A 22,440-nucleotide genomic window follows, 5' to 3' on the forward strand; every position below is an offset into this window, starting at 1 on the left:
CTGATGGCATGTGGAGACCATCTGATGGCATGTAGAGGGAGTCTAATGGCATGTGGGTGGTTGTATGGTATGTGGAGAAGGTTTGATGGTATGTAATGGCATGTGGGTACATCTGATGACATGTAAAGGGCATGTTGGGATGTTTGATCTCATATGGGGATTTACAATGGCTTGTGGGGGCCCAATGGCATTTGGGTAGATATGGGAGGCATAAAAGGAGCATGTGGGAAAGTTTGAGGGCATGGGGTTAGATAGTTGTTGTTTGTAGGGGTGGGGCAGAACTGAAGCTTTTCCCTGTTTGAAATATGAAGGTTGTCAACAGGAAAGATGAAGATGGAACTTATCTATAAACTCAATTTCCTTGAGCCATGGCAAGAGAATTTGCAAGTGGATGCTACAATGAGTGTTTTGATTAAGGAGACAAGAGTACCAATAGGGATTAGTCTATAAATTGCATGTAAAGAATAAATGCAAACAACTCTGCTGAAGTGTATAACATTCAGCATGAAATGTGACTTCTACATTGGTCGTTGTAAATGAAAGCATTTAAAAGGGCAAACAAGAACATAAAGAAAGAAATATAAACAATGCTAGAGTTTGTTGTTAATGAAGAGTCTATGAGCATTTGGCCCAGTGATGATCGTTCTGAACCAGAGGGATATATGCTTTTCTCAGGGCCGGTGCTAGGTTTCTGGACACCTAGTGCCGTCCTGTGCTACTGCTGCCCTGTCGCCACTGCCCTCCCCCTGCGCTGCTTTGCTCCCCTGCTCCCTCCCCCTGAGCTTATACCAACTGGAGGTGGGGGCGGGGTTAGTCCAGAGACGGCCAGGTTGCGCTGCGGCTAGTGGATTCTGCACTTTGCAGCAGCATCGGCCACCTGGTGGTCCTGGTGCTCTTGTGCGGCTGCACGCATTGAACGTGCCTCGAGGTGGTCCTGGCTTTGCTGTACCTTCCAGCAATTTAACAGGGTGTCACTTCAACAGGTACCCAATGCCATGAGTCAATGGGCTTGATTCTATTCTGTGCGAAGTGAATAGCGCTGGGAATCAGCTCCCGGAGCTATTCAATACACCGTGTTGCTAAGCCCGACTAAGGATTTCTTCTTGCATCCCTTCGGGGATGCGAGCAGAAATGCGACAAAAGTCCATGCACAAGGCTGTTTTCTGCCCTTCGTGCCTGGAGAACAGCATCGCGCCTGGATGTTAGGTCGGTGAATGCCCGTTTTCGCACCTTAAACAGGGTGTTTAGTCATGAGAACGGGCATTCTCTGTCTAAACACAGCGCAGAATTGAATAGCTCCGGGAGCTATCGCCCGGCGCTATTTACATTGCGGGCAATTGAATCGAGCCCAATGAGTTAGCTTAGAATTTGAGCAGTACTTGCTATCTGACAACACACGTCAGGGTTCAGCCTAGGATCGGCCTCTCTCACCTCCTTGCCGGCTTCCCCTGACTTCCTTGCGGTCAGACGTCTGGTGCAGTGATGGATGTGGGGCTGAGTATTCTGCCTTAGGTGCTTTTTGCGAGCTTCCATGGTCGGCTGTGTGTGCTGGGGATCGGAGTTCCCATCATGGGCGCCGCCATGACAGTTCCTCTCATGTGACAGTACTCCTAACCTATGGTAGCATGATTTCAGTCAGCTGATGCTGTGCTCCAGTAATCTGCTACCCCTGGGTATAAATCCGCCTCTAGAACTCCAGGAAGTTGCTGTTCAACTTCTTCTCTGTTCCAGTGATACCAGCGTTGCTCTGTGCTAATCTTTCAGAGAGTTACTTCAGCCTGTTCACAGTTCTCCAGTTTCCAGTATTAGCTTCCATGCTAAACCTTACTCTGAGACTTTAGCTTTCTCACAGTACTTCAGTGTTTCATGTCCCTTCCCTGTGTGTCTTTGTATATGTGCTGCTAATTCTATTGCAGCTTTCCTGTGGCTATTACCCTGTATCACTGAAGTGTCAGATTACCTGCTGGTATTAATTAGCTCACAGCTGGTCCTCCCAGCACATGTCTGTGTCAATCTGCTCTGTGTCTTGTCAGTGCAAATCTGCACTTGCAGTTAGCACTCTCCCAGTGTATGCCTATCTTCTCTATATGTCTTGTTGTGCAATCTGCACCTGCATATATAATTATTCCCAGTATTTTGCCTTTGCCCAGTACCAGCATTTCTAGCTCTCCCAGTATTTGGCCTTTGGCCTTTGTTTGTGTTTTCCTGCATATTTAGCAAACTCCAGTACCTGCCTGTGTCCACATCTCCCTGAGCTGCTGAGCTAGTCAGCTCCTGGATTTCTTAGTGATTCTCAGTACATTCTCAGTAATCTCATGCAAGCCGGTGATCAGGATTTCTAATTGTGTTCCAGTGTATCTCCAGTGTTCTAGCAATAACTTAACGTAATATAGTTTCCGGTCTTCTGCCATTCCCAGGTACCTGTCCAGAGGGCCGCGACCTGCTCACTTGGTGCAGCGGAAAACCAAATCCCAATTGGAGGGGTCACTGGAGAAAACTACCAAGTGAGTTAGACTCCGCGCCTCTGGGCAGGTCTAGCCAAACCTGGGTTCAGCCGCAAATAGGAGACCTAGCCACAGTCACTCCGATAGTCACCTGAACCCCCCGGCTCACCGTCCTCCACAGAGGATCACTTTCACCGGATTGTGACAGTTTGAACAGCCTAATATGCAAGCCGCCGGGTTCCAGGTTGAAGCAGGTTTTCAGGATTTACTCTTTCGTGTGTCTGCACAGGAGACAGCTTTGCAATCCGTCAGACAGCAGCTGCAAGAACTCTCTAGTCAAATGATGGTTATTCATTCAGTTCTAGCTGCTTTGTCCCCAGACACACCACAAGTTCCGCCAGTGAATTCTCCACAGTTTCGTTCCGAAGTTTCATTACCCCTACAGATGAAAACTTTTCTGTGCAAGCTAGTGAACCTCTCAAGTGTCCTCTGGTTCCCCAATTTCCTGATATTCATGACCCTGAACCTTTCAAGAGTTTCTACTGGCTTCTAGAACAACTACAAAATCTCCGTCCCAAAATTTTTCAAGTTATTTCCAAGCTTTCTAGTGCTACTCCTGACTTGACTAACAGCTTTTCCAAGCAAACTAAAGTAAAGCATCAAAGTTACCTGCGCCCTAAACTTACTGAGGTTGAACGTCAGTGACGCCGGGAACTGCATCTGTGTTTATATTGCGGTTATGACGATCACTTTCTTAAGGACTGTACTCTGCGCCCACTGAGAAGTGGTGACAAGTGTGTTACTCCTAATGTCTGCGTTTTCAGTTCTCCCCATCATCCATCAGTGATTCCCGTTTCTTCAGTTACAGATAAGGAGGTGATGTCCACTAAGCAAAAGAAAGTTCAAGTTTTCGATTGGGGCCCTGCTACAAGATGCTTCAACCCTCATCTAAGAAATATTGGGAGGATATTTCAACCTTCTAAAGTCAGGGACACTACTCATTCCATTTCCATCGGTCCCAGTCCGGATTCTGTTTTTCCCAATACGGGACTCCAGTCAGTAGCCCCAGGAGGGGTCTCAACTTCCTTACCCCGAGTGGAGGTCCCAAGTCTCGCACCCCAGGAGGGGGTCCCAAGTCTCGCACCCCAGCAGGGGGTCCCAAGTCTCGCACCCCAGCAGGGGGTCCCAAGTCTCGCACCCCAGCAGGGGGTCCCATGTCTCGCACCCCAGGAGGGGGTCCCAAGTCACGCACCCCAAGAGGGGGTCTCAAGTTCCACGCCTCAGAGGGGGGCCTTTGTTTCAAGTTTCATGCCCCAGGAGGGGGTTTCAAATCTCTCACCCCAGAAGGGGGTTACAAGTGTTGTACCCCAGGAAGGGGCTTTCATTTCAAGTTTCACACCCCAGGGAGAGGTCTTCATTTTGAGTTTCATGCCCCAGGAGGGGGCCTTCGTTTCCAGTTACATGCCTCAAGAGGAGACCATCGTTTCTAGTTTCACGCCCCATGAGAGGGCCTTCGTTTCGAGTTTCATGCCTCATGGGGAGGCCTTCATTTCGAGTGTTTTGCCCCAGGAGCGGGCCGTAATTTCAAGTGTTACTCCCCAAGAAAGGGTCTCAAGTTCCATACCTCAAGAGGGGGTTCTGAGCCACTCACCCCAGGAGGAAGTCTGTGTTCTTGCATCCCAAAAGGGGGTTTCATATTGCATACCCCAAAAGGAAAAGCCAAGTCAGCTTCCCCAGAAGGGGGTTTTAGGTCCCATACTCCAACAGGGAGTGTCAAGTTCTGTACTCCTGGAGGGGGCCTTGAGTCTCTCACCCCAAAAGAAGGTTTCAAATCTTGTTTCCCAGGAAGAGGCCTCAAGTCAAGTACCTCAACAGGGGTTTCCTGACTCTATACCCCAGGAGAGTGTTTCAAGTGTCGTACCCCAAGGAGGGGCCTCTAATGCTATACTCCAAGAGGGGGTTCCTAGTGTTACGCCCCAAGAGGGAGCCTTAAATATTCTTCCCCAGAAAGGGATTTCAAGTATTCCACCCCAGGATGGGGTTTCCAGTGTCATACCCCAGGAGGGGAATTCAAGTGTCTCACCCCAGGATGGGGTTCCAAGTGTTGTACCTCAAGATGGGATTCCCAGTGTTATATCCCAGGAGGGGATTTCAAGTGCCTCATCCCAAGATGGGGTTCCCAGTGTAATGCCCCAAGATGGGGTTCGTGGTGTTATTCCCCTGGAGGGGACTTCAAGTGTCTCACCCCGGGATGGGTTTCCCAATGTAATACCCCAGGAGGGGATTTCCAGTGTTATGTTTCAAGAGAAAGTTCTTGTTTCAAGTTCTTCACCCCAGGATAGGGTTTCTGGTGTTATACCCCAGGAGGGGATTTCAAGTGTTACACCCCAAGAGGAAATCCTCGTTTCAAGTTCTTCACCCCAGGAGGGTTCCTAGTGTCCTTCCCCAGGTGGGGACTTCAAGTGTCTCACTCCAGGATGGGGTTCCCAGTGTCATTCCCCAGGAGGGGATTTTGAGTAGTATACTTCAAAGAACAACTTCCGCTAATTTGTCCATCCCAGTTATAAATTCTTCTGTTCCTATGTTCAGGGGATCTTCACAAGCCTCACGCTCTTTTGAATCGGAGTCTAGCGATTTTGAACAGACTTCCCAGGAGATTGATAACCACTTGAAAAATTTTACTTTTGTGATCTCACAGGTCCCTGGGCTTCTGGGGAAAAAAGGACTCAAGTCTCTAGTTGAGGCAGTTGGAGGTAGAGTTGCGGAAAATCTTAGTAAAGAAACCAATTACCTCATCATGAGCCCCAACGGTGATAAATCTAAACGGAAAGTGGCAGAAAATCTTGGTATCAAGGTCATCGACGAGGACCAATTGTTTGAATTAATGTATTCTTCGTCCAATGACGTAGTAGGTACTGACCATATAATCCCTGAGAATAACAAATTTTTTAATTCTGGTGCAGATAAAGATCATCAATTAATGCCAATTACATCTCCTGTTTATCAATCGATGGATCTCCAGTATAATTCCATGTCCAATCCTAACTGTGTTTTGTCCATTCCAGTATGCTCAACTAAAGTGTCTGAGGTATCTTCAATTCAAAAAGGGAAAAGCCCTAAATCAAAGACCAAAGAAATTTCATGCTCACAACAAGGTTCTTCTACCTTCCTCTGTGGATAAAACCAGTTCTTCAACTAAAGACCTTATCTCTGAGCAAAATTTTTTGGGAACAGATAATTGCCTGAAGGACTTGTCTTTTGTGATCTCGGGAGTCTTAGAATCTGTTGAGAATAATGAAGCCAAATCTTTAATAGAAACTTATGGAGGCAAAGTTTTTGAGAAACTCAGCAGTAAAATCAATTATCTTATTTTGGGCTGTGATGGTGGGAGATCCAGGCGAGCAAAAGCAAAAGATTTGGGGGTCAAAGTCATTAATGAGGATACATTTTTTGAATTGGTGGACATTTATTTCAGCAAACAGTTACTTCTTGAACAAGCCTCCTTATGTAGTATTCCAGTACTTCCAGTCTCTAAAAACGGATACGAAAGTTGGGAGGATATCTGAAAAGTTATATTTTCTAGTCTGCTGGAACCCAGTTCTTATTGTGTCTTCAAGCAAGATTTTTTTGTTGTTGATGTTTTCAAGTCGGATTTTCGAGTTTCCTGTGTTTTTCAAGTATATTTTTTGTGTCTTTCTGAGTTCCAGTTGAGCCTTTATGGGTGTTCGGTGCCCACCCTAAAAGGAGGGGGTACTGTCAGGGTTCAGCCTAGGATCGGCCTCTCTCACCTCCTTGCCGGCTTCCCCTGACTTCCTTGCGGTCAGACGTCTGGTGCAGTGATGGATGTGGGGCTGAGTATTCTGCCTTAGGTGCTTTTTGCGAGCTTCCATGGTCGGCTGTGTGTGCTGGGGATCGGAGTTCCCATCATGGGCGCCGCCATGACAGTTCCTCTCATGTGACAGTACTCCTAACCTATGGTAGCATGATTTCAGTCAGCTGATGCTGTGCTCCAGTAATCTGCTACCCCTGGGTATAAATCCGCCTCTAGAACTCCAGGAAGTTGCTGTTCAACTTCTTCTCTGTTCCAGTGATACCAGCGTTGCTCTGTGCTAATCTTTCAGAGAGTTACTTCAGCCTGTTCACAGTTCTCCAGTTTTCAGTATTAGCTTCCATGCTAAACCTTACTCTGAGACTTTAGCTTTCTCACAGTACTTCAGTGTTTCATGTCCCTTCCCTGTGTGTCTTTGTATATGTGCTGCTAATTCTATTGTATCTCCAGTGTTCTAGCAATAACTTAATGTAATATAGTTTCCGGTCTTCTGCCATTCCCAGGTACCTGTCTAGAGGGCCGCGACCTGCTCACTTGGTGCAGCGGAAAACTAAATCCCAATTGGAGGGGTCACTGGAGAAAACCACCAAGTGAGTTAGACTCCGCGCCTCTGGGCAGGTCTAGCCAAACCTGGGTTCGGCCGCAAATAGGAGACCTAGCCACAGTCACTCAGATAGTCACCTGAACCCCCCGGCTCACCGTCCTCCACAGAGGATCACTTTCACCGGATTGTGACAACACGATTTAACCAAACGCTTCTGGCATATTCCTCTAACTCCTTTATCTTAGCCTAACGTGGCATTTCCCACCCATTTTAAGCCTATCCATAAAAGTTTATCCCTTTGATATATATGGAACACAGGGCCTGATTCAGACCCGCTCGCTAGGCTGTGTCCGCATACAGCCAGCTGATGTTTGCAATCTGTGCATGCGTACGTATCGCAGTGCGCAAACTAGTCCATGTGATCAGGAAGTGTTCGCTCAATGTGCATTGCCAGCTCGCTAGAATGAGTGACAGGACAAGCCATTTGTGGGTGGTGACAGGGGTTGGTCTATGGAAATGGGGGAGTGGTGGTGCGAATGCAGGCATGCCTGAGCGTCTTAACAACGTGTAAGAGGCGGGCAAAATTAACAGGTAGCGGATTTGCATACTTTCGCTGCGTGCGAACGCATCTAGCGAGCGGGTCTGAATCGAGCCCACAGTACACATTACAAATTTCCAACACATCATGCATTGGATCCAAACGTACCATGCGGATTATGCTGCTATGGTACCTATCTTGCTGATATGGTGATATAGTCTACAAATTGGGAGCCTCATATTCCCAAAGTGTAGACCAGCTTGTATTGCTTACTGAGTGTTAATACGTAGGTGCCGTCATGTTATTTTTCTCTTACCTGGTAATGGTTTTAGGGAATTTAGAACCAGTGTAAAACCTGTAAACTCCCAAGGTTGGGAGAAAGGTGTGCAGAAGCTTTGGTTAACCTCTTGTACTGTGATGAAATTCTGCCCATTTATCCAAAATAGACGATCGCTGTGGAACATTACAGCATGTTGAGAAATTTCTGATGAACTCCAGTTTGAAAACTCTGTCACTTTTACATTAAATGATCTGTAAGGGGGCAAGAAAGATAGCCAAGCTTATCAAAGCACCACTGTATTTGTATGTGTATCATACATTATATACTTATTACAATGTTAAAGTATAATTCTTATTAAAACTTACAACATTAACAACAGTGGCAGTTATTTTGTCTGGCATAAAACTGGGAGCCTATTCATCAACACTTAAATGGCCCGTTAACTATGCAGAAACAATAGTTTCTGCATATTTACATTAGCTGCACCATCTTCAGATGGCACTTATTCTCATAGCCTCACTGCTTCCTATGGGAAGGAGTTCTGGGGATGCAAAGAGGGATCCGTACTGACTCCCCAGCAGCTTTGCGCATGCGGGACCTCAGGTCACACATGCGTAGAAGTCGGCGACGGGAACAGGTAAATAACTCTGCTACTTCTGTAGCTGCGCTACTAATCACGGGGTCAGCTGCTTTTTGGAGCAGCTGTCCCCGCACTGGAGCAATGATGAATTGCTCTGGTGATAAGTATCCCCCATGGCGAGGTGGATACTTAAAGACATTTTAAAGTACAGACACTTGGACACTGGTGGACAACTGGCAGGTCAGCAGGACCTCTACTGTGCTCTCTTCTCTGACTTATTCTCTGCTCTCTTATAAAGCAGAGAATAAATGTGCGTACACACGGAACGATATTGTGAACGATATGAATGATATCGTTCCGTGTGTATGCAAGACAGTGTTAATGATGCTCGCTCCTGCGGATCGTTAACAATGTCTTTCATTGCCTGAAAATGCAGGCTGCCCTGATGATATCGTCAGACCCTGCATGTTTGGGGACTGTGGCCGGTGACGTCACTGAATGATATTGTTCAGTGTGTAAGCTCAATGTCAGGAACAACATTGAGCCTGGCAGGTGAGGGGACAACAGTAAACGATATCGCTCATAGTGCATATCGTTTCGTGTGTACACACCTTAAGTTTAAACAGGAGTAGCCAGCCGTCGAGTCATGGGGCATCCCCAGCACACTGCAGGGAGGTTGCACAACATATCAGAGGAAGGCTTGTGGCTTGCAATATAAGTATTTCAGAGTGGTATGTGGGCAAGTCTCAGTGCATACCTCATGTGACAATTAACGGACCTTGTAAGAGGTGGAGCTTACACAGAAGTGTTGGCATCAGGTGTGTGGTTTATTTTGACCCATTTTAGTATAGAAAGTAGAGAATTATGTGATGTGAATGTAGTCTGAATGGCATGTGAAGTGTTCTTTGAGGCATTCAATAGATCATGGAAGGGGCATGTAGGATTGTGTGAGTATAATTCGGGGAGGTCAGAGTGGAATGAAAGGGCATGTGGGAAGATCTGAGTGACATGTGGGGGACTTTATAAACACATCCTGGATCTGAGGGCTTGTGCACAGCATTTTACAGCAAGTGGAGGTCTTAGTGCATGTGGATCCATTTTGTTCCTTACATAACATATATAATAGAGGAAATTAGTGTCTCATTTGCCTACAAAGCAAATTGCAAGCACTGTCTTACCCATATTTACGTATATGTATATTGTACATATATATAAGGAAACGATCTTTTACAAGCCAATAAAGGCGTCCATCTTTAAGATCCAAAGTCAGGGCCACCACCTGGTCAAAAAAAAACATTAAATAGTCATTGAAAACCAAAGTTATTTGCTATGGTTCAATTTAACAAATAAAATTAATATGTACCAGTTTAAAGAACTAGGGGTAAATTTACTAAAGTGAGAGTTTTTAGAAGAGAGTTTTAAAAGTGATGTTGCCCATAGCAACCAATCAGATGCTAGCTATTATCTTCCAGAAGGTGCTAGTTAAATGTTAAGTAGAATCTGATTGGTTGCTATGGGCAACATCACTTTTAAAACTCACTTCTAAAAACTCTCACTTTAGTAAATTTACCCCCTGATGTTATTTTATGTGCAAAAACATAAAATCATATTACTTTGAGACATACACTACTACTCAACAATTTCTATGCAATCCTAGGATTTGGAGGTGTGTCTTCAAAAAGAAAAATCGAAACAATAAAGAGCACATGAAAGGTTGGACATACTGTACATCTGTTTTTTTACGTAAAATATACATTTACATAATGTGGATGTGCATCAAAAAAGTTTGTGCAGATGTCCTTATTAGGCATTTTTTGTAGATACTGGAGCACTGGTCTTACAATCATATTGCTGATGATCTCTACACTTTCATTGTGCATAAGTATACATACTTGTTACTCTACATGTTAATCTGGCAAATGTGACAATGATGTACAGCTAGATGCATCTTTAGATCCATCCGACTGAACTCTTTTTCATGCGACCGTCTATTTCTATTTACTAGCGCGTCCAACTATAAATGAGGCCCAAAATGTGGAATGACATCACCAACATCCTTAGAAATAAACTTTCTATTAATAACTACAAATTGTCAAGTACCCTGTGGTCTAACACAGCTGTGCCATTAGATTTATATATTGCTGTCTGAATACTGAAGGCTAGATGTTTTCAGTTACCTGTGTACTGGAAAAAAGGGTTAAGTTTTGAATAATCAGATGATCCTGTCCGTTCAGTCTGCTGCTCTCCACTGTGTATTCTGTAGTCCAGTATAGAAAAGCATTTATAGAGTCCACTACCAGATCAGTCACAAGATACCTGACAACTGTTACTGTGTCATGAATATATGTTCTTAAGGATGTTCTGTAAATCTGTTACCAGGAGAAGAGGCTTCTAATTAGTGACTTCTAAAAATGACAACAATTTTAATTCCACATTTCCAGTTGTACGTTTCTAATCTCAACAAGAATCACTAAAACAACAAAAAGAGTATTACATACATCCCAACATTGGCCTGCAGCAAATCAGGACAAGCTGTACACATAAAACTAACCCACTCTCTTCCCCTTTAAAAACCTGTGGCAAGTGAGTGCAATATCCACATGCCATGGTGAGCAGGGACATATCAGCTCATTTCCAATAAGCCAGGTCAGGGGGACAGTCCCTTCAATTTAATTCCCAACAGGTGGATGGCAGTGAGTATGACTAAAACCGCAAAATAGAAAGGGAAGTGGCATGAGTGTTGAGGCAGGTGGTCCTCCGGATACTAGGCTATATTAGAGAGTTGTGTACAGTAATTGATATAGGGGCTGATTCAGAAGCGGGTCGATGTTGTCCAAGTGCGCATGCGCGAGACCCGAATAACGACGGCCAAGCCGTCGTTATGGTTCTCGCACCAAAGGGGGTGTGCTGTCGATGGTGATTGAAAGCACGCCCCCTTTGGTGGGCGTGCCAGGGGCGTGGCTGCCCAGACGGAGGCGTTCCCATGGGAACGCCTACCGTCTGGGGCTGGCCCCACTGACATGATGTCAGTGGGAGTGCTTTTGGCTCTGATAGAGCAAAAAGCACTCCAGGGCTTGCGGCAGCGAGACCTTACCGCAGACCATCATTTTGGCTGCTCGCGATAGCTGTGGGTGGTCACCCACAGCTCTAAAAACTAGGAGGGACGGCCCTGATTCAGAGCGAGCACTCTGTCAGAGCATCCGGCTCTGAATCATGGCCATAGTTACATAGTCAATGTCATTTATTTTACTCAATAACAGTATACATTTGAAATTATGTGTTTTGAACAGATGTGCTTACGGTTAAAGTGAAACAGGGAATGGTCTATTTTATCCTGAATTTACTATCAGGAACATTGGCAGGTGTGTATACAGGGGCTGTTTTACACTTACAACATTGTGAGACTCCCTCCTGGGGGATTGTGGCAGGGGACGTCACAGGGGCAACTGTGGGGGGCAGGGGGCATAGTGACGTGAACCTTTACAGGCCAACCTCGGCTGTGATTACATGATTCACAGCAAATATTGTCATCAGTGCCCAACCCCATCCACCTAATGCAGATGTGATAATTTTTGATTATTTATTATAATTTAAATCCAATTAAATATATTTAATAATAGTTTTGGCCCATAAAAGAAATGTTTATTAATGACAACTTAATAAATATGTTTAATGCGCCTCTAACTGTTTTTTTTGTCCAGACAAATAGTTCAAATTAGGGGTGAGCGGGTTCGGATTTCTGAAATCCGAACCCCCCCGATCCGAGTCCGATCCGAATCAGGCTCGACTTTTCCCGCCTGACTCGGATCTGAAATCGAGGCAAAACGTCATCATCCCGCCTTCAGAGTCTCGCGGGTTTTGGATCGTATATAAGGTACCCACGTCGGCGCCATTTTCTCACTCGGCTGTGGACAGTGAAGAGGGAGGGTGGGAGTTAGGGCTGTGTAGTGTAGTGTAGTGCTGCTGTTGTCCACTACTTCAAAGTCCATAGGGGCTGGCTGTGTTGTGCTGTGCTGCTGTTGTTAATAGGGGCTGTGTCCACTACTTCAAAGTCCATAGGGGCTGGCTGGACTGTGTTGTGCAGTCAGTTCTCCATAGGGGCTGTGTCCACTCCAAAGTCCTGTGCAGTGTCCCAGTCCTAAAGAGGTGCTGTAGTGTTGTCCAGGGGGTGCTCTGTCCATCAGGGGTGCTCCCCCCAAGTGCTAAAAAAATAATATATTTTCTGTGTTTGTGAATTGTGTGTGCAGTAGCCGCACGTGCATCAACAAAGTAGTGCCAAGCGTGCGCCTGTGTCATAAGTAAAGGGCCGGCTGGCTTGACCGTTAAAGGGTGCTGTAACCCCCGAAAGTACACTCCAGTCCAAACCAAAAAAAAATTATTTTCTGTGTTTGTGAATTGTGTGCGCAGTAGCCGCACGTGCATCAACAAAGTAGTGCCAAGCGTGCGCCTGTGTCATAAGTAAAGGGCCGGCTGGCTTGACCGTTAAGGGTGCTGTAACCCCCGAAAGTACACTCCAGTCCAAACCAAAAAAAAAATTATTTTCTGTGTTTGTGAATTGTGTGCGCAGTAGCCGCACGTGCATCAACAAAGTAGTGCCAAGCGTGCGCCTGTGTCATAAGTAAAGGGCCGGCTGGCTTGACCGTTAAGGGTGCTGTAACCCCCGAAAGTACACTCCAGTCCAAACCAAAAAAAAAATTATTTTCTGTGTTTGTGAATTGTGTGCGCAGTAGCCGCACGTGCATCAACAAAGTAGTGCCAAGCGTGCGCCTGTGTCATAAGTAAAGGGCCGGCTGGCTTGACCGTTAAGGGTGCTGTAACCCCCGAAAGTACACTCCAGTCCAAACCAAAAAAAAAATTATTTTCTGTGTTTGTGAATTGTGTGCGCAGTAGCCGCACGTGCATCAACAAAGTAGTGCCAAGCGTGCGCCTGTGTCATAAGTAAAGGGCCGGCTGGCTTGACCGTTAAAGGGTGCTGTAACCCCCAAAGTACACTCCAGTCCAAACCAAAAAAAAATTTATTTTCTGTGTTTGTGAATTGTGTGCGCAGTAGCCGCACGTGCATCAACAAAGTAGTGCCAAGCGTGCGCCTGTGTCATAAGTAAAGGGCCGGCTGGCTTGACCGTTAAAGGGTGCTGTAACCCCCAAAGTACACTCCAGTCCAAACCAAAAAAAAATTTATTTTCTGTGTTTGTGAATTGTGTGCGCAGTAGCCGCACGTGCATCAACAAAGTAGTGCCAAGCGTGCGCCTGTGTCATAAGTAAAGGGCCGGCTGGCTTGACCGTTAAAGGGTGCTGTAACCCCCGAAAGTACACTCCAGTCCAAACCAAAAAAAAAATTATTTTCTGTGTTTGTGAATTGTGTGCGCAGTAGCCGCACGTGCATCAACAAAGTAGTGCCAAGCGTGCGCCTGTGTCATAAGTAAAGGGCCGGCTGGCTTGACCGTTAAAGGGTGCTGTAACCCCCGAAAGTACACTCCAGTCCAAACCAAAAAAAAAATTATTTTCTGTGTTTGTGAATTGTGTGCGCAGTAGCCGCACGTGCATCAACAAAGTAGTGCCAAGCGTGCGCCTGTGTCATAAGTAAAGGGCCGGCTGGCTTGACCGTTAAAGGGTTCTGTAACCCCCAAAGTACACTCCAAACCAAAAAAATATATATTTTCTGTGTTTGTGACTTGTGTGCACTGTGGCTGCACGTGCATCAACAAAGGAGCAGCGCCAAGCGTGCGCCTGTGTCCCATAAGTAAAGAGCCGGCTGGCTCATTTCTTAAAGGGTGGTGTAACCCACAAAGTGCACTACTCTCCAGCAAAAATAAAAAAATATTTTCTGTGTTTGTGTGCGCTTTAGCCGCACGTATATATATCAATATAACATAAATGGAGGACCAAACTTTCTCTGATAAAAATAAAATAGGGAAAGATCAAGAACCACTTCCTACTAGTGCTGTTGCTGCTGCTGGGAGTTGTTCATCATCCCAGAGAGGAAGTAGGAACATCACTACTTTTACTAAACAATTGACCCTCCAACAGTCCCTAGCGATGAGGATGAAGTACGACAGCAGTCATCCTGAAGCAAAACGTATAACTGAGGCCTTGACTGCTATGTTGGTGTTAGACGTGCGTCCGGTATCCGACATTAGTGCAGTGGGATTTAGACAATTGATGGAGGTAGTGTGTCCTCGGTTCCAAATCCCGTCTAGATTCCACCTGCATCCTCAAAGCAGCAGCGACAAGCGTGCGTCTGTCTGTTAAAGGGTGGTGACACCCTCAAAGTGTGCTACACAAACAATTAAAATATTGTTCTTTTTTTTTCTGTCTTTGTGAAATGTGTGGGCTGTAGCCGCACCTGCATCCTTAAAGCAGCAGCGACAAGCGTGCGTCTGTCTGTTAAAGGGTGGTGACACCCTCAAAGTGTGCTACACAAACAATTAAAATATTGTTCTTTTTTTTTCTGTCTTTGTGAATTGTGTGGGCTGTAGCCGCACTTGCATCCTCAAAGCAGCAGCGACAAGCGTGCGTCTGTCTGTTAAAGGGTGTGGTAACTCTCAAAGTGCTCCAAAAAATCAAAAAAATTTTTTTAATGTGTTTGTGACTTGTGTGCGATGTAGCCACACTTGCATCCTCAAAGCAGCAGCGACAAGCGTGCGTCTGTCTGTTAAAGGGTGGTGACACCCTCAAAGTGTGCTACACAAACAATAAAAATATTCTTCTTCTTTTTTCTGTCTTTGTGAATTGTGTGGGCTGTAGCCGCACCTGCATCCTTAAAGCAGCAGCGACAAGCGTGCATCTGTCTGTTAAAGGGTGGTGTAACTCACGAAGTGCTCCAAAAAATAAAAAACTATTTTTTTAATGTGTTTGTGACTTGTGTGCGATGTAGCCGCACTTGCATCCTCAAAGCAGCAGCGACAAGCGTGCGTCTGTCTGTTAAAGGGTGGTGACACCCTCAAAGTGTGCTACACAAACAATAAAAATATTCTTCTTTTTTCTGTCTTTGTGAATTGTGTGGGCTGTAGCCGCACCTGCATCCTTAAAGCAGCAGCGACAAGCGTGCGTCTGTCTGTTAAAGGGTGGTGACACCCTCAAAGTGTGCTACACAAACAATTAAAATATTGTTCTTTTTTTTCGGTCTTTGTGAAATGTGTGGGCTGTAGCCGCACCTGCATCCTTAAAGCAGCAGCGACAAGCGTGCGTCTGTCTGTTAAAGGGTGGTGACACCCTCAAAGTGTGCTACACAAAGAATAAAAATATTCTTCTTCTTTTATCTGTCTATGTGAATTGTGTGGGCTGTAGCCGCACCTGCATCCTTAAAGCAGCAGCGACAAGCGTGCATCTGTCTGTTAAAGGGTGGTGACACCCTCAAAGTGTTCTACACAAACAATTAAAATATTGTTCTTTTTTTTCGGTCTTTGTGAAATGTGTGGGCTGTAGCCGCACCTGCATCCTTAAAGCAGCAGCGACAAGCGTGCGTCTGTCTGTTAAAGGGTGGTGTAACTCTCAAAGTGCTCCAAAAAATAGAAAACTATTTTTTTTATGTGTTTGTGACTTGTGTGCGATGTAGCCGCACTTGCATCCTCAAAGCAGCAGCGACAAGCGTGCGTCTGTCTGTTAAAGGGTGGTGACACCCTCAAAGTGTGCTACACAAACAATAAAAATATTCTTCTTTTTTCTGTCTTTGTGAAATGTGTGGGCTGTAGCCGCACCTGCATCCTTAAAGCAGCAGCGACAAGCGTGCGTCTGTCTGTTAAAGGGTGGTGACACCCTCAAAGTGTGCTACACAAAGAATAAAAATATTCTTCTTCTTTTTTCTGTCTTTGTGAATTGTGTGGGCTGTAGCCGCACTTGCATCCTCAAAGCAGCAGCGACAAGCGTGCGTCTGTCTGTTAGAGGGTGGTGTAACCCTCAAAGTGTGCTCCACAAACAATAAAAATATTCTTTTTTTTTTTCTGTCTTTGTGAATTGTGTGGGCTGTAGCCGCACTTGAATCCTCAAAGCAGCAGCGACAAGCGTGCGTCTGTCTGTTAAAGGATTACATCGGTGACAGCATCCAAGTAGGCATGTCAGACAGTCCGTACCTGTACTGGCAGGAAAAAGAAGCAATTTGGAGGTCCCTGTACAAACTGGCTCTATTTTACCTGAGTTGCCCCCCCTCCAGTGTGTACTCCGAAAGAGTGTTTAGTGCAGCCGGGAACCTTGTTAGCGAAAGGCGTAGGAGGTTGCTTCCACAAAATGTGGAGAAGATGATGTTCATAAAATGAATGATCAACTCTTCCAGGGAGACCAGCCTCCAGAACGTACAGAGGGACCTGTGGTTCCAGCAGGGACGAATTAATACTCTGTGAGGATGAGGATGTACATAACACTGAAGAGGGTGAGGAATCTGTGGATGAGGAGGATGAGGACGACTTCTTGCCTCCGTAGAGCCAGTTTGTGCAGGGACAGATTAATTGCCAGCTTGTTTTGTGGGGGCCCAAACGAACCAATCATTTCAGCCACAGTTGTGTGGCAGACCCTGGCGCTGAAATGATTGGTTTGTTAAAGTGTGCATGTCCTGTTTATACAACATAAGGGTGGGTGGGAGGGCCCAAGGACAATTCCATCTTGCACCTCTTTTTTTTCTTTGCATTATGTACAGTTTGGGGCCTAGTTTTTCAATGCCATCCTGTCTGCCACTGCAGTTTCACGCCTAGATGGGTCACGTGTTTGTGCCGCCCACTCGTGTCGCTTAGCATAGTCATCCAGCTACCTCGGTGCAACCTTTTGGACATAAAAACACTATTGTGAGGTGTGAGGTATTCAGAATAGACTGGAAATGAGTGGAAATTAAGGTTATTGAGGTTAATAATAGCATAGGAGCAGAAAAACCTACAAATTCTGTGATTTTAGCTGTTTTTATGCTTTTTTTCAAAAAAATACAGATCCAAAACACAAAACCCAGAACCCAAAACACGGAAGGGTGGTTTTGGCAAAACCAATCCAGATCCAAAACACGAAGAAAGATCCAGATCCAAAACCAAAACACAAAACACGAAAAGTGGCCGGTGCACACCCCTAGTTCAAATACATACAGTTTGAGCAATCTTGCCAGCCAGAGCTATTTTCTTGCTGTTTGTGGCTCAAATTCACAGATATTTTGGCCCATTAAATCCAAAGCAAATTTCCTCTGATTGGTGATAATTGGATTTGTATTACATCAGTGGTTCCCAAACTTTTTTGAATCGCGGCGCCCTAGTGCATCAGAATTGTTTTCACAGCACCCCTAAGCCAAAAGTTTGTTATTGAGAAATTCAGAAAAAAATGTAGTGAAGTAGTAAAGTCATACCTGCCGACTTTCTGGCTGCTCCTTCCGGGAGGGAGCAGCCAGATCGGCAGGACAGGGGGCGTGGCCGAGACCAGGGGGAGTGGCCGGCCGGGTGACATCACATGTGGGCGTGGTGGGGTGGAGTCACGCGATCGCGTCAGTTTGGCCCCGCCCCCGCTACACAATGCCGATAAAATAGGCATTGTGAAGCAGGGGGCGGGGGTTGCAGGGGTTATAGCAGGGGGATAGGAAGGGTGAGCGGCAGCCGGGAGAATTGTCTGCCTTCCCGGGAGGTCGGGAGCGGCACCCGATTTTCGGGAGGCTCCCGACCAAATCGGGAGGGTAGGCAAGTATGAGTAAAGTGAAGTAAATTGTGCTGACCTATCATCCTTAGGTTTAGTTATGTGATGGGAACAGGTTTGCGCTTCTGTTTGAGCACATATTTACATTACATTGACCATAAATAATTTGATTTGGTGCTGAACCACCAACCTGAGGCACCCCTGCAAGTGTCCCGAGGCACCCCAGGGTGCCGCGGCGCACAGTTTGGGAACCACTGTATTACATAATTGACAGTATAATGTATCTGATTAGATTCCTGAACAAAGACAGGGGGCAATAGGTTCCAAGATTAGAGAACCGGCGTGATTTTTGCGAGTATGTTGCTAAGGGATTTATTTACTAAGCAGTGTTAGGAGACAGCATGAACAGTGATAAGGTGACAGCCAATCAGCTCCTACCTGTCATCTCACAGGCTGTGTTTAAAAAATGACAGTTGGGAGCTGAATGGCTGGTACCTTATCACTTTTTTCACTCCGTCTCCTAACACTGCTTAGTAAATAAACCCCTTAATTTAAAGCAGCAGTTATACTGTGAGACTGGTTTTGCTATAAACTCAGAACCTATCATGTGACCCACAGGAAGTTCAGACTGTGACTGAAACAGTTATTTGAAGAGCTACAAAAAGTTAAACATTTCTGATGAAGATGAGCAGGCTCATTACACATGATCATTACTCATGGAACATATAATGGATTTTCCAAAACTAAAACAACATGTCTCTTTGAATCATGTAAAATGTGCAATACATGGAAATACACACTTCAGTAATACTTCAGCTAAGCATTTCAGTGCATCTTAAGTAGCCTCATTTCCCCATCCTCCTAGCGAGCTATAGTATAGGGACAGTGATAGTGATTAAAACTTAGTGAACACCAGATATATCTGATACGTTTCCGGTGTTACCATAGTAACAAATAGGTCTGATCCTTTTTTTACCTGAGATGTTTTTGCAGTATTTATGAACACTTTCATAAATTGGCTACTTACATACTTACCTTCTATAAATATAGGACATTTAATGTAATCTGCATATTGTAATAAATATGATGAATATTACAGTAACAAATTTACATGAGTGTGTAAAAAAAGAACGCCTAGGACTCATACTGGCCAAGGGACTCCTCCACATCGGAGTCTTCAATCAACCTAAATGTAAAGAAATAACAGACAGGATATACTGTACACGCAGACTTTAAACAGAGGCCTTAGATGATAGCTGCTTTATTATTCTCCAAATAACAAAATGATAGTTTTAGGGACGACACTGACCCCTCTGCAGACACTCATATCTATGTGTAATGCAGAGCTTGGTTAAATAGTGAATACCATACACATATACACATATATATAGAATGTGGAACAGCCCGACACTCATCAACATCTATGTATATATTACACGGCTGTCTTCTGTATTGGATGGATATGCAGATTTGAAATGAACAGCGGCACTCCGAGAACCAGCTGTACTTACTTCATAGGTTGAAGCAAAATAAAAAACGGCTTATAAATAGTTTGAAGAGCAAAGGTAAATTATATACTTTTGTATTGTATTCGCTATTTAATTAGGCTCTGTATTATATGTACTGTAGACATGAGCCTCTGACTAAAGGGACAATATAGACCCTGCAATGTTACACACTTTTGAAGTTTGGAGAATAACAAGCAGCACTGGTGTGAGTCCCCTGTTTAATATTGATGCATGCATCCTGTCTCTTCTTCTATACACTGAAGGGTGTAATTAAAAAAGAGAATGAAAGTCACAATATACAGCAAGATTATAAAGCTGTTATCTACATTTTACATTCTGATATGTATCTTCTTGCGGAATTGAACTGTTGAGCAACTGGCAATGGACATGTTTCATAAAACGATCAATACATACCCTATTTTATATACTGCCAATTAACAAATACCAACATAAGGGGATGCAGTCACATTGTTGACAATCATAATGATGACAGTCATAGGGGGCGAGATGCCGAATTGTCCCAATAAGGAGTTCCCAGAGCTATTCAATTTACTGCGCTTTTAAATCCAACTAGAACCACGGAGAATGTGTCAGAGTTCAGCCGGGGATCGGCCGTCCCGCCGGCTTCCTCTGACTTCCCGGGCAGTCGGGCGGCTGGTGCGGCGACGTGGGAGGTGCTGAGCATTCTCCCTGATGCTGGTGTCTCGGGCGACCTGGTGCGCGGGGATCGGAGTCCCTGTCATGGGTGCCGCCATGACACTTCCTTTTCTGACTGTCCTTCCTTCCCTGACAGTCTGGCCGGTCAGCTGACGCTGTGGACCAATCAGTGGGCTTCCAGGAGTATATATCCGGCTCCTGTGTATCAGGTAGTTGCCTGAACAACCATTGTCGCTGCTAGTGTTACTAGTGGTCTCTCGTTCCAGGTTCCCTTGCTTCCAGTGATCTATTCCTGTGTGCAGCTATATCGTTTATCTCACCAGTGCTTTAACCACCTCAGCCTGTGTGCAGCTATATCATCAGAGCTTTACCACCTCAGCCTGTGTGCAGCTATATCATTCATCTCACCAGTGCTTTACCACCCCAGACTGTGTGCAGCTATATCATTCATCTCATCAGTGCACTACCACCTCGCCTGTGTGCAGTATACCTCCATTCCACCAGTGCGTTACCACCGCCGCCTGTGTGCAGCTATATCGTTTATCTCACCAGTTCTTTACCACCTCAGCCTGTGTGCAGCTATATCATCCATCTCACCAGTGCTTTACCACCTCAGCCTGTGTGCAGCTATATCGTCCATTTCACCAGTGCTTAACCACCTCAGCCTGTGTGCAGCTATATCATCAGTGCTTAACCACCTCAGCCTGTGTGCAGCTATATCATCAGTGCTTAACCACCTCGGCCTGTGTGCAGCTATATCATCAGTGCTTTACCACCTCAGCCTGTGTGCAGCTATATCATTCATCTCACCAGTGCTTTACCACCCCAGTCTGTGTGCAGCTATATCATTCATCTCATCAGTGCGTTACCACCTCGCCTGTGTGCAGTATACCTCCATTCCACCAGTGCGTTACCACCGCGGCCTGTGTGCAGTATACTATCCATTTCACCAGTGCTTTACCATCACAGCCTGAGTGTAGTAATTCGTACCAAAATCTCCAGCGTTATAATCTCTGGCTGGCTCCAGTACTACTACCCACCTCGTTACTGGACTCTGTGGTCCCTACCTACGTGTTACAGTATTGCACCGTGGTGCCCTCATTCTGACCGGCAACCCGGTAGAGTGTGTCCGCAGTGCACACTTCCTTGTACCTCAAGTACAGTGTCCCTACTTGCCCCTTACTGGCACCGACCCTTTGGGCCCCGAGTGTTCATCTCTCCTTTTTCCCGCAGGCTTTGGTCACCTAGTCAAAGGACCGTGACCTGCTTACGAGGTGCAGCTCAAGCCCATATCCCGATTGGTGGGGTCACTGTTGAACACCATCTCGTGGGTTAGATTCCGCACCTTTGACTAGGTCTCGTCAACGACCAAGACCCGTGGATGCGGAGGTCATACATTCAGGCCCCTCATCTCCATTTCCTCCCGCAGCCTCAGGCCTCAGCTTCCAGAAAACCGCCTCCCAGCGTGACAGTATGCCAGTAATCTCTGACTAAAGTGCCTGTGCGAGGCTGTTAGCGTGCCCCGCTAAGCTGGAAAACAGCATCGCGACTGGCACCTACATCAGATTTCTGCTCGCACCTCAGGACGGTGCAGAACTCCTCTAATCGGACTAAACAGCACAGTCAATTGAATAGCTCCGGGAACTCCTTCCCAGGGCTATTCATCATCACGCTGAATTGAATCGCCCCCTTAATGTCAACACCACAATGCCGACAGTTAGGATTTTTACATTGTTGACATGTCAACATAGAACATGCTGACATCTGCAGAATGTCCACATGTTCAAAATGTCAACATGTGAAATGTTTGAATCCAACAGAGTGCTAATGTTAGGGTAAGGCAGAGCAGAGGGTTAGGGTCACCGCCGAACCTGGACGACACTGCTAGAGCCACCAGACCCACCGAAAAGGTAAGTCACCACTGGACCATCAGAACTGTTTTGTCAACATTATAATCATGACAACATGATGAATGTTTACATGGTGAATTTCCACATGCTAAGCATGTCCACATTACAAACATTTTACAGTACGAATTTCGGCATGATGAATGTCTACAAAATATACCTACCCACCAAACATACGTTAAAGGGTATGAGGGGTCTACTTACTATTACTCCACATATCGTGGAGCTAATGCCGCTCCTGCTTTGCCTGCTAGCGCTGCGAAGCAGGAGGTGGCTACCGCAGATATCACCCCTCAGCGGTTTATGTCCCTCTTCTTACCACACACCGCTAAGGGATGGCGCAGGTGTGCATTCATGTGGATGACGCATGTATCCTGGCGGCTAACGTGGTGTCAGTCAAACGTTTCCCTACAGACAGCTGCACCAAGTATTGTTTTTTCTTTAAACAACTTTATTCACACAGAATAATACTAACATCAGAGACTTCCGGGCTGCCTAAGTAGAAACAGAAAACGAGTAACCGTCAGCCAGAGGACGTTGAATATCCATTAGTACA

At 45.7% G+C, this 22,440-nt stretch overlaps 1 protein-coding gene across 1 annotated transcript in view; it reads right to left on the reverse strand.

The window, feature by feature from the left end:
• The window catches only part of ROS1 (ROS proto-oncogene 1, receptor tyrosine kinase), a 335,661-nt gene that overhangs the window by 247,143 nt on the left and 66,078 nt on the right, over positions 1 to 22,440 (reverse strand). The window contains exons 14-16 of the mRNA XM_088481008.1: positions 10,393 to 10,584; positions 9,394 to 9,494; positions 7,672 to 7,886 (exon numbers count right to left, since the gene is read on the reverse strand). Of these exons, the coding sequence (XP_088337134.1) occupies positions 7,672 to 7,886; positions 9,394 to 9,494; positions 10,393 to 10,584 (508 nt within the window). The remainder of the gene's footprint in view (positions 1 to 7,671; positions 7,887 to 9,393; positions 9,495 to 10,392; positions 10,585 to 22,440) is intronic.

The sequence above is a fragment of the Taudactylus pleione genome, unplaced genomic scaffold (genome assembly GCF_031769625.1).
Source record: "Taudactylus pleione unplaced genomic scaffold, aTauple2 ptg000259l, whole genome shotgun sequence".
NCBI lineage: Eukaryota > Metazoa > Chordata > Amphibia > Anura > Myobatrachidae > Taudactylus > Taudactylus pleione.